The 12,150-nt window shown below is 32.1% G+C and overlaps 2 protein-coding genes across 4 annotated transcripts; one reads left to right on the top strand and one right to left on the bottom strand.

Moving 5' to 3' along the window:
* The first annotated feature begins 1,620 nt into the window (after positions 1-1,620).
* LOC110727806 (protein FAR-RED IMPAIRED RESPONSE 1-like) lies at positions 1,621-6,026 on the top strand. Of its 3 annotated transcripts, XR_002512572.1 has the most exons (3): positions 1,621-1,859; positions 2,340-2,502; positions 4,744-6,026. XR_002512572.1 is itself a non-coding variant. In XM_021907375.1 (2 exons), the coding sequence occupies exons 1-2, from the start codon at positions 2,784-2,786 to the stop codon at positions 4,759-4,761; spliced, it is 1,887 nt and encodes a 628-aa protein (XP_021763067.1). In that variant the 5' UTR covers positions 2,766-2,783; the 3' UTR covers positions 4,762-6,026. The 3 variants fall into 3 exon arrangements, 1 of the variants encoding a protein (XP_021763067.1); XR_002512571.1 differs by having other exon boundaries at positions 1,621-2,502; XM_021907375.1 differs by lacking the exons at positions 1,621-1,859; positions 2,340-2,502 and adding an exon at positions 2,766-4,652.
* A 16-nt stretch (positions 6,027-6,042) lies between these two features.
* On the bottom strand, positions 6,043-10,183 carry LOC110727805. The gene is made up of 9 exons (XM_021907374.1): positions 9,829-10,183; positions 9,215-9,566; positions 8,097-9,096; positions 7,491-7,984; positions 7,214-7,394; positions 6,863-6,985; positions 6,632-6,769; positions 6,352-6,543; positions 6,043-6,231 (listed from the first exon to the last, which is right to left on the bottom strand). Exons 1-9 carry the CDS (start codon positions 10,061-10,063, stop codon positions 6,043-6,045), a joined length of 2,904 nt encoding a protein of 967 aa, XP_021763066.1. The 5' UTR covers positions 10,064-10,183.
* Between the last annotated feature and the right edge of the window lie 1,967 nt (positions 10,184-12,150).

The following is a 12,150-nucleotide window of genomic DNA, read 5'->3' as shown; positions in this document are numbered from 1 at the left end:
ACACTGCATTAACAACCTTGAAACCTCGATAAAACAATACTCCCTATAAACACAACATTAAAACCCCTAGAAATAATACACAATCAATCAATATAAGCATTAAAGAAACATACTTCTCTCTAGAAATTAAATCCTCTCTTCTCTTTCCCCTTGCCTTCAACTCCCTCCTCTTTAAACCCTAGGTACTAGCCAAAGTTCCGGCGCCGCGGCCGTACTCCGGCGAGTATCCTCCTCTTCTCCTCTTCTTCTATTCCTCTCTTTTCACCCCCCTTATTTCTTCTTTGGTGTCTTACCTCACAAAAAAATAGCCGACACCCTCAACCATTTATTTTGAAAATCGATTGTTTTTCATTCTAAGGGTGTTCGTTCTTGTGGGTTTATCTTGGTTAAGAAGACATACAGGCTGGGGAGATTTTTTATTGGTCTATAAGGTACCTTGAAATTCCTTGCAATTTCCACCTTAGAGTGGAAGCTATTTGTATCAAAGGATTTCACCGGCGAAACAAGGTCTAAGCACTAGCCCTAACGCCGCCGTCAAAAAGCCATTGGTAATGTTGTGTGTGTATTGTTGATTTAGTATTTGGTGTCCTCCTTTTCCCTTGTCTGTAATGATTCTTGTGATCATTACACTTGAAAAATTTTATCTGAAGCAGGCGCCCAAACTTTGTTTTGGGGTTTCTCAAGCCGCCACGTTATCAGAGTTGTCTTGCCAACAAGGACAACTTTTGATTGAAAGCTATATGTGCATTAAGTGACCTATTTGAAGATCTTAATTGGTGATGAGTTGATCCCACCAAGTAAGGTAAAGCTAGCCGCCATGATCAAACAGTTTCAGTACTCTTATCCGTCACTCTCTCTGTGTTATGAAGTTTGTATTTGCTCCTTGCTCGATAAGGAGGTCCTCGATCGTTTGCAACTTGTCTGTCCAACTCCTTTATGTATTAATGTTTTTAGTGTCAAGGATGGTAAAAGCTTAAATGTTAAAAGACAAATTTATTTTTCTGTTGTTTTGAGGTCGAAGGCGGTAGTGGTAAGTTTGGTTATAAACTGATTTTTAATATTAATATAAATTCCGCTGTTGTAAAAAAAATAAAAAAAAATAAAAATCTAAATAATCAATAATACAACATAATAATACGACAATTAGATCATGTATCGTCACATATTAACAAATATATTTACGAAACTTGATCATACAAATCCTAAAATTAACACATAATCGTAAAAAATATAAAACAAACATCTCAATGAAAAGTCTAGTGTGATTACCTTCGAAGTACAAAATTACATAAACAATCAATGGAATTCACTTCGTAGGACTTGGGACAAATAAAAAATTTGGAGAAAATGCATTATCATCATCAATGATCGCAGCGGCATGCATAGAATAGGGAAAATACGAGTACTCAGAATACGGAAAATACGAGTACTCGATATATATATATATATATATATATATATATATATATATATATATATATATATATATATATATAATATATATATATATATATATATATATAATATATATATATATATATATATATACGGGAGGGTTCCGCTAAAAACAGGGCTTATGGTGAAAACTAAAAACAGCAAATCTCAGTCATTGATTATTAATGATATAATCTAACGGTTGAAATACAAGGTACACAAAATCTTAGCAAATTTCAGCAAATCCTCTGTTAATTTTGCTGAAAAACGCAAAATCTCAGCAAATTTCAGCAAATCCTCTTTTCATCTCATTATCAAATCGTCAATTCCTCAATTCGTCAAATTTTAGGGCTACTTTGATTATTTACTCCCAAAATTGAGGGCTCGTGATTCTTCAATAATTTGGGGCTTCCTCAATAATCTTAGTAAGTGTTCTTCATTCTTTAATTTCTGTTTTTAGCTGAATTTCTAGTTGATTGCGGCTTACAATACCGATATAACTGTGATTATTTCCTTGTATATAAGCTGAATTTCTTGAATTTCTATTTGATTGCTCTGTTTTTTAGTTTCAATCTCATCAACTTGTAGTTTCAATCCTCATCAACAATATGCTCTTTTTTCGTTTTTGTATAAATATTTGCAATATATATATATTTTTTTTATATTAAAGTTTTTTTTTCCTGGATATATGATATTAAACACTAGGAGAAATTGTTGCACATAAGGTGTTTGTGTATTTGCTTAAATGACTAACACCTTGCTTAATACGATATAGTAACTCTTTTTTATGATACCATAACCATATATTTTAGACTGTTTTTGTTGGTGTCCAGTTAGTTGCACCATGGAATGGATTATTTTATTATAGTACCCATTTTAAACCATATATTTGATATTATATGCAGACAATGCAAGAGGAGTCAGAAGAAGGTAGTTGCTCAAATACATCTACAACTACCAATGTTGCTGAAAACTTACCGTCACTAAAGGGCCCAAGTGTGTGTTACACTCCCAGAGGAACAAAAGAGTTTATACCGTGTTGTCCCCCTGAACTAAAGCCTACACTTGGTATGCTTTTTGATTCCTTACTTAAAGGTGTTGATTTTTATAAGCAATATGCTAGATTTGGTGGGTTTGTGGTAAGACTAGGTACTGAAAAGAGAATTAAAGATAGTGATAAAGTCTACTTGAAATATTTACATTGTAATAAACAAGGGTTTACGAAGGATGGTGAAACTAAAGCAAAAGTTTCTAACAAAGATAAAAATCCTAAAGCTAGAAAAAGAACCATAAATCGTGTTGGATGTAATGCAATGATTGGTTTTAGAGAACGTTCAGATGGAAAATGGATGGTTTATGTCTTTCATGAATCTCATAGCCACAATCTTGCTTCTCCCAACACAATGAATTTTTTGGCAAATGTTGGAAACCTTAAACTTGGCCAGAAAAAATTCATTTTTGACAACTCTAGATTGAACATTGGTCCAAACAAGTCTTATAAGTTGATGAAAGAACATCTTGGTAGCTATGATAATATAGGTGCAACATTGAATGATTTCAAGAACTTTAATCGAGACTTGAAAGCTTACATACAAGAGAAAGATGCTTCGATGTTTATAAACAATTTGAAAGAAAAAGCTGAAAACAGTGAAGGTGCCTTTTTCTTTGAGCATTGTATGGATGAACATCAACGCTTGACAAGAGTATTTTGGGCAGATGCAATTAGTAGAAAAAATTATTCGTTGTTCTGTGATATGATTACATTTGATACAACATTTGACACCAACAAATACTCTATGGTTTTTGCCCCATTTACGGGTGTTGATCACCATGGTAAGTGTGTGACTTTTGGGATAGGCTTACTTGCAAAGGAGGATATTGAATCCTTTGAATGGTTATTTGAAACTTTCTTAAAGGCAATGAATAACTGTCAGCCTACCTGTATCATGACAGATCAAGACCCTGCGATGAAAGTGGCAATTGAAAAAGTTCTTGATAAGGCAAAACATAGGTTTTGTATGTGGCACATTATGAAAAAAGTGCCACAAAAGGTAGGGCCCAAATTATGCTTAGAAACTGATTTTCTTCATAAACTAAACTCTGTTGTGTGGAATAGAGACCTTGAACCAGAAGAATTTGAAATTGGTTGGCAGTCTGTGATGTCTGAATTTGATTTAGTGAATGAAGATTGGTTCAAAAATATGTATAATATAAGGAATATGTGGATTCCTTCCTACTTTCGTGACCTTTTTATGGGTGGGATTTTAAGGTCAACTCAAAGATCAGAGAGTGAAAATAGCTTTTTCACTAATTTCACCAATCAGCATTTGTTATTGGTTGAGTTGTGGTTTCGCTATGAATCTGCAATCGATGCTCAAAGGCACACACAAGACAAGTTGAATGCTACTTCAAAAACTACACATCCCCAACTTGTCACCCCCCTGTACTTGGAAAAGCATGCTGCATTTGCTTACACTCATAATGTATTTTACATATTCCAAAAGGAATTCAAGCATGCTTTGTACAATTGTGGTATAAGTAATGTTACCATCAAAGAAGAAGAAGGGATTGAGCAATATAGAATTGTTGACAACACAAGGAAAAAAAGCTATCATGTCACATATGTTTTGTGTTCTAATGATGCTTCATGCTCTTGTAAAATGTTTGAATCTGTTGGAATATTATGTCGTCACATTCTCTTTGTCATGAAAGGAAAGTTCTTATTTGAGATTCCAAGGCAATATGTTTTACATCGTTGGACTAAAGAAGCTATGAAGAAACCAATTTTTGGCTTAAACAACTTGCTTGATGGGGCAGAGAAGGATAAGAAGCAAAAGCTAGTTGGTGATTTATGGTGCAGGTTTTTTTCATGTGTAAGTCTTTGTGAGGAGAAAGTTGAATGCCTAGAGTCATTGTTGTCTAAGCTAATATCTTTTGAAAATGAGATGAAAGACTTGGATTCTATAAGTCCAGTTGATAAACGTGAGGCAAAAAATAAACACATCGAATTATTTGTTGGATCTAATGACATAGTTGTTGATATTCTTCCTCCAAACAAGTCTTCCAACAAAGGTAGTGGTAGTGGAAAAAGGAAAAAATCTGACAAAGAGATAGCTATTGAGGAAAGCCAAAGGAAAGATAGACTTTGTAGAACTTGTGGTCAGAGAACAAACCATGATAGTCGGAATTGTCCGCAAAAAAAATCCAACTTGAATGAGGTATTTTTGTAGAAAAAAATAAATAAATTTTGTACTATGTTTACTTCCCACTAGATTTTCACTTTATATATGTTCGTGTACATGATTTCAGGATTTCAAAGAAGAGTAGAAAGGCTGCAAAACCACTTCATATTTACAAGAAGCAACATCGGCTACTGACAGCCTAGTGCTGAAATAGAGGAGATGAGAGGAAAGAAAGAACATAGTGCTATAGTGCCCTTTTTATTGATATAGTGATTGTTATTGTTTCACATATATTAAACAGGGACCTTTTATTGCTCAAATTTTATTGATAGGGTGACCTTTTATTGTTAAACTTTTTATTGACCTTTATATTGTTATTTTGATGTAGTGACATATTGGCATATGATAACTTCAATTTATATTATAGTATGTGTTTTTAACGTCATAGTGACTTTTTTTCATCGTATTGACACCTTATTCCGTGATAACCTTTTTAGTGATATAATGACCTTTATTATGATATAACAACCGTATAAAAAATACTCACATTTTAACAATTCTTCTAATCCACATCGATTAAGCCAATACAAAGTTAGGGAAGGAGGGGCTCGTTCTTTTAATTGATATACTAAATGAATAGCTTAAGAATAGATTAATATAAATACGACACTTTTACCTTACATAGTGACCTTTTATTTAAATAGAGACAGATTATTATAGACATCTTTTTTATCACATAGTAACGCTCTTGCATCTCATAGTGATCCTTTTGCATCGCATAGTAATTGGAAATTTTTACCTCATATAATGCCATTTTACTTACATAATGACTATAAAAAGTAATATAATATCCTTTTTCAAGTTTTTCTTTTCTTTTTTAAGAGATAAAAAAAAGTTAGACATTTTTAGGTACATATTTATCATAGGTCCTTTGAAAACTTGTCACATATGTATACAAAATATAATAATGAATATGGTGATAATTTTGCATTATAACTTAATTATATATAACACATTGAACTAATAACATTTTAAATACATAGTGACCTTATAATATAGAAACCTTTTAAATAACATAGATACCTTTTTAAATACATAGTGACCTTATCATATAGAAACCTTTTTAAATAACATAGGTACCATTTTTTTATAACATAGGCGCCAAATTTATAACTAATATATATTTCACTAAACTTTCTTGAATGTCAATTAAAGATTACATATCAAAAGAACTACCAATACCACCAATTCAAAAGCTTTGTATGAACTGGAATCATATCATATTGTTCTATATTAACACTTATACAATTTTGTCAGATTATCCATTTGTTGATGCAAACTACATCATTACATTAGATTTCCTACTTCTGTGCAAAATACAAATACTTCCGAGCAAAAAACTTCATCCACATATTCGTTAGTCTGCCTATACTTTCTTTTCCTTTTTACCTTGCTTTGTTTTCTTCTTAATCCCATCAAAAACATCTTTTGCAACTTGACTCCTTATTAATCTGAATTCAGATAGCTTTTCAAGAACTTCATCTCTGACAATGTTCATATCAGATAATACCAGAGTAGCAGCAATCTGAGCTCTCAATGTCCGTCTAGTTGAAACCTAAATTTAAGCAAAAATTAGAATAAAAAAGCTAGTTAAATTCCATGGAGGAAATAGTTAATATAATAAAAATTGAAAGCCAAATAAAAAAAATGAGACGAGATAACCGTTTTCAAAAACATTGCAGTCGAACACATCAGCTCCATCAAAGTAAAGCATGCTGACCATAGTATAAATGCCACTATCATTATTCTTCTGTTTTCCAGACTTCCAATTTACAGAAGGTGACTCCAAAGTATACTCAATCATGTTCTTCACTGAGTCATTACTTTGAGGAAGGCGTTGATCAAGAAAAGTACTCAGCATATCACTCTAGGCAAAATAAATTAATACTTTAGGTTCCATGAAGCATATCCTAACTAGAAAAATACAAATAAAATCCAAAATATCATATTTTTACCAGAACATCAGAGAACTTCTCAACCTCACTCATGTACTTTGTATCATAACTCATATTATCTATGAACTGAAGCTTTTCTTCCTTCAAATTCACAACAATTAGGAAAAAGTGTTCATTCAAGAGTATAGGAACAAATATCTGCAATAAATAAATAAACAACTATTAAGCTTGAAAAACTTAATATAAAAGTACTTAGTTGAAAAATGATTGTCAACATTTGCAATGTATTACCAACTCAACATTTGCAATATCAAAATCATTGCAAGGAATGAACAACCATCTTGACCAAATGTCAAATAGCTTGTCAATGTCTTGTGTGTTACTATCTGTGTTTGCAACTTTCAGTAAAAAAGCCTAAAAAAGAACAAACATTAATAAATATTAAAAAAATTAGAAGGTAGAGTTATTTTTCTTAAATGTAATTACTTGCATTACATAGTGACTGTTTTCATTGCATAGTGAAATTAATTTATGAATCATAGTGACTGTTTTCAATACATAGTGAAATTAATTTATGAATTTTTTATAATGAACAACTACCATTATAATGATGTAGTAACTAAATAGCCGAAAGATACTTACACTTTGAGAAACACCAAAATATAGTTTTTGAGGTCCATGTGCACTACTCTTCTGGTTTTCATTAAGCAACATAGCCCAACAATCAATAATAACAGAAGATATAGCAATAGCCGGTGCACCTAATGAAAGGAATTCATTCCTTGTAATCTCAAATGGTTTGCCAAAAGATACCAACACCTCACTGTACAAGGAAATAAAAAGACACATGTATATTAACATAGTCACTTATTATTAAAATTTGAAAATAAATAACAAAAAGAACAATGACATGACTTACTTGAGATCGAAACCATGATAATCACTAATGCAGTAGTCAACAAGTTCCTGGACAACTGCATCCAAAACCTTCATATCCTTATTACTTGACTTCATATATTCAGTTACATATGTAACTTTATCACCAAAGAGACTAACATCCATAGCAAGGGAGCATTTAGATTTTCCATTACTCAAAACATGCTCAAAACCTATCCTTGGAACCTCACCAACTACAACATTAATCTCTTTTGCAGGTGCACCATTATCATCAATATCATCATCATCCAAACCATTAGGCACTTTGCTTACCCAATTTACAAGAGACACAATCTCATCAACAATTTCATGAACACGAGGATTCATAAAGAATAAATCAGTTTGGGACATTGGAGGTGTCGAAGTTGAAGCATCATTAGATTTACGAGTCTGAAATAACACTTTCAACTCATTCATGTAGAAGTTAGATACCACTTCTAAATCTCTTTTCATGAGCAAAAACTTCTCATAAACTTCCTGTGAAAAAAAAATGTACCACTTAGATTTAATAAAATAATTTGTGACAAAAAAAAAAAAAAAGAAAGAAAAAACCAAACAGACAGACAGAATTAAAGGGTAAAATACTTACATCAATAGCAATTGAACGGATTTCCTCATTAGACATTGAACTGGCAGGTAGCTCAAACTGAATAACACCCTTAACATTGCTACGGACACCTTCATAAACAACAGATTCTTTTCCAGAAGTTTGATTCACAGGAGCTTCCTTGAATTGATTACAAACAACTTGTCCATCCTCAAATTGCAACTTCTCACTCACTGGATATGTATCAAACTCAAGAATTCCACACCCAAAACCCTTGGACAACTTTTCATTTCTAATTCTATCTCTTATATCCACATCAGTCCAATGTTGAATTAAAGGTATTGTAGAATTTAACACAACATTCCTAAACCTCAATCGATGAAAATAGATAATCTCTAACATCAAAACACAACCACAAAACCATTCTATATTTCCTTCTTTGTAGCTCTTCACAGCTTCACAAAGTCTATCTAAGACATATTTTGACCAATTATAAATTCTTATTTGATTAACATCAACCAAACATTTTACAATTCTCAAATCCACAGTTCTGTTGGACGTAGGTGCTAAAAAACTTGAAAAAGCATGCATGATAAAAAGCTGTCTGAATTCTTCCCCACCATCTACTAGTAAAGGGATCTTAGATTCCAAAAAACCCAAAGGAATCTGATCATTCTCACCCATAAGACCAAAATGAGACCTCCATTTAACCTTTAAATCATAATCAGGGTTGATGACATTAGCACAACGAGAAATTTCTTCAACTTTCTTAGATGTTTTGCAAGGAAGGCAAAAAACATCATACACATCAAATTCAGTCACAACAAAATCTTTTTTACCATCAATAGTAAACATGCAGCTACCATGATCAAAACAATCTACCAACCATGATAGCATATCAGTTGCAGTTCGTTTCACCTTCAAAGATAACAAACCTCCAAAGCCAATTTCTTTAACAGCCTTGATTTGATCATCTGAAAAAGTTTTAATCATCTCTACTAAATGAAATGGCCTGCAACGTGTTTTAAATCCTCGTTGCACCCTGTAACAAGACATACGAAAAGATAAACAAAAGAAACCAAAATAGTAGCCTCTTTTTATAGCATAGTGACCTTTTTTTTAAACAAAACTTCAAAAAAAAGAAACAAATATTCACTTACATATGTACATCACTATCTATGATTGCAGATTCTTGCCTATGAATCACAATGTTCTTATCCTTATTTGCCTTCACTTTCTTCACTTTAAGACCTTCATTTTCATCCAACTTTCTCTTCTTAGCTGGCAAAACAATAGCATGTGAAGAAGAAGACTTATTCCCCTTCTTTCCTTCCATCACAGTTGACAAAGGTATAGCATTCTCAATGTTAGAAGGTTTCTTTTTCTTAGTGATAGCTTTCTTTTTCAATCCTTTTTCAATACAAGCATCTTTATCTCTGTTAGTATCATCATCGATCATTTTGCTTCCATCATCAATATGCTCTTCATCTTCATGATCGAGATTGATACATGCTAAAAACACGCAAGCATATAGTTATATATACAATTATCTTCATTTTAATCTAGCAAACAATTATAATATAGCAAACTAATAACTTAAAAATAATAATCATTGTCATTGATATAGTGACCTTTTTCAGTTACATAGAGAACTAATAATATAGTAACTTTTATATTAATATAGGGACCTACATTCTATAGTATTAGGAGACTATCATAATAGAGCAACTAGTATATTAAGGTTAATAATCCAAAAATCAAACATTCATCATACCTCCTGTATCTTTCAATTTAACTCCTCCTGTTGAGCTACGAAGGCCTCTCCTTTTTTTAAAAGTAGCACCACCTCTAGTTCTCACCATAGTTATAAAATCTAATCCAAATCGAATGAAAATCCTTGTTGCACCCTGTAACAAGACATACAAAAAGATAAACAAAAGAAACCAAAGTAGTTGCCTCTTTTTATGGCATAGTGACCTTTTTTTAAAACAAAACTTCAAAAATAACATAGTCCAACACCCCTCCAAAAAGATTCAGTTTATTTTGGTTTGGTTTAGAACAAGTTCAGGTCATATTCATATTTATGTCTTTTGACAACCAATTTGTTTACGAATAAAAAAATCAATTCAAGTCAGGTCAGGGCAGTGAAAATCAAATCAAACTAAGGTATCCAAATCCTCGAATTCTGGCTACCTTGATTCAAGTTCAAAACAGGCCTAATTCAGAAATTTTGAAGCAAAATCCAGTACAGAGTCAAATTAACCATGCACATATGTCAGACTAGAAGTACACTTTTCAACAGTCAAGAAAGTCATGTAGATGTCGATTTAGCATGATCAGAAGCAATCTATCACAAATCCACCCCAGATGTTTGTTCCTGGGTTAGTCGCTTAAGCAATCTGCTCTCAACACCAAAAATCGGACATATAGAATCAAAGTCAGTATCTTAAACCAGGAAGCATTCTTCATACTTTATGTTCTTTCTTTCTTTCTTTCTTTCTACGGTTGATGTGGAAAGAGTCTTTGCATCAATATCACAAACACCAGAAAATTTATCTAAGTGCAAAAGGCAAATAATTCATGTAGGAACCTAATGACATTTGATGCAGCTGAAACCACTTCAAATCACAAATAAGAAAAGACAGGTTGTAAGAGAGAAACACAACAGCATCAAGGAACACCAATGCAACCAAGGCAGTTAGTCCATCTCCAAACATGTCACCATGTTGGTCAGGTCTCAATTCCAGATCATCATTAGCAAGAGATTGATGACCATTCCTGTTGCCTACACCAAACGGAACACGGGAAAATACAAATCGAGTTGGACACCAAGTGGAAGCAGGAACCAGTGTAGCTAATTTATGTCTCCAAACTCTCACTAATTCACTCACAAATCCACTAAAAACACTTCAAATTACTCAAAATTCGAATTAACTACTCCAAACTCTCACTAATTCACTCACAAATCCACTAAAAACATTTCAAATTACTCAAAATTCGAATTAACTACTCCAAACTCTCCCGAATTCACTCACAAATCCACTAAAAAACACTTCAAATTACTCAAAATTCGAATTAACTACTCCAAACTCTCCCGAATTCACTCACAAATCCACTAAAAACACTTCAAATTACTCAAAATTCAAATTAACTACTCCAAACACAAACACACACACACAATTCGCATTTTAGTTATTCGCATTCCTAACAGGCATTAATTCGAAATCAAAATCCACAAAAATCAGCTAAACTCGAAATCAACAAAAACAAAATTATGCTCAACAAAAATCGTGTTACTAAGAAGATGAAGAAGAACAACAAAAGCAGAATTTCGAGCAAAAATACACATAAAAACCTAGTTTACTTAAATTAAGAAAAATTAAACAAAATACATTTAAAAAATACTTCTACTAAAACGAAACTTAAGTTGAAATTCAAAAAATAAAATCAAATCGAAAAAATAAAATAAAAAAAACATGCAAAATTACAAAATTAAACAAAAATCATACACGAAAACATAATAGACATTAAATTTTCGGTTGAATCTACAAAAAAGTACTCATGAAATTCCAGCAAACAAAATTTCAGAAACCTAATAACCTCAAATCGTGCAAAAATAGCGAAATTACCACAAAGAACTCACCTGATAATAGATCGTAGAGCTGAGAAATTGCTAAAAATCAAAGTAATTGAAGCGGTGTTGCTGAAGGAGTTCGCTGATGGTAATTGAAGCGATGTTGCTGAAGGAGTTCGCTAATGTCGAGAAATTAGGAGAGAGAAAGTGAAGAGAGAAGGAAGAGGAGGAAGAAAATAACAGAGGAAAGAGAAAGTGTTTTCGCGGGAGGAGAGAGAAAATTAGGATATATATACATTAAATATCATCCGTTAGATTATAATCTACGGCTGGGATTAATTGTTTTCATGTTTTCACCCTAAGACTTGTTTTTACATGATCCTAATCCTATATATATATATATATATATATATATATATATATATATATATATATATATATATATATATATATATATATATATATATATATATATATATATAGGGGAGGGATCATGTGAAAATCAAGGCTTATATGAGAACC

The sequence above is a fragment of the Chenopodium quinoa genome, unplaced genomic scaffold (assembly GCF_001683475.1).
Source record: "Chenopodium quinoa cultivar QQ74 unplaced genomic scaffold, ASM168347v1, whole genome shotgun sequence".
NCBI lineage: Eukaryota > Viridiplantae > Streptophyta > Magnoliopsida > Caryophyllales > Amaranthaceae > Chenopodium > Chenopodium quinoa.
This window is presented reverse-complemented; position numbering and strand designations above follow the sequence as displayed.

Bases quoted from the DNA above. Each gene is read 5' to 3' on its own strand.
- LOC110727806 (XM_021907375.1), top strand. From the start codon at position 2,784: ATGGTTTATGTCTTTCATGAATCTCATAGCCACAATCTTGCTTCTCCC.
- LOC110727805 (XM_021907374.1), bottom strand. From the start codon at position 10,063: ATGTTATTTTTGAAGTTTTGTTTTAAAAAAAGGTCACTATGCCATAAA. The intron at 9,567-9,828 runs GTATGATGAATG...GCGTGTTTTTAG, and splicing joins TAAATTGAAAGATACAGGAG to CATGTATCAATCTCGATCAT. The intron at 7,395-7,490 runs GTAAGTCATGTC...TTCCTTGTACAG, and splicing joins TATCATGGTTTCGATCTCAA to TGAGGTGTTGGTATCTTTTG.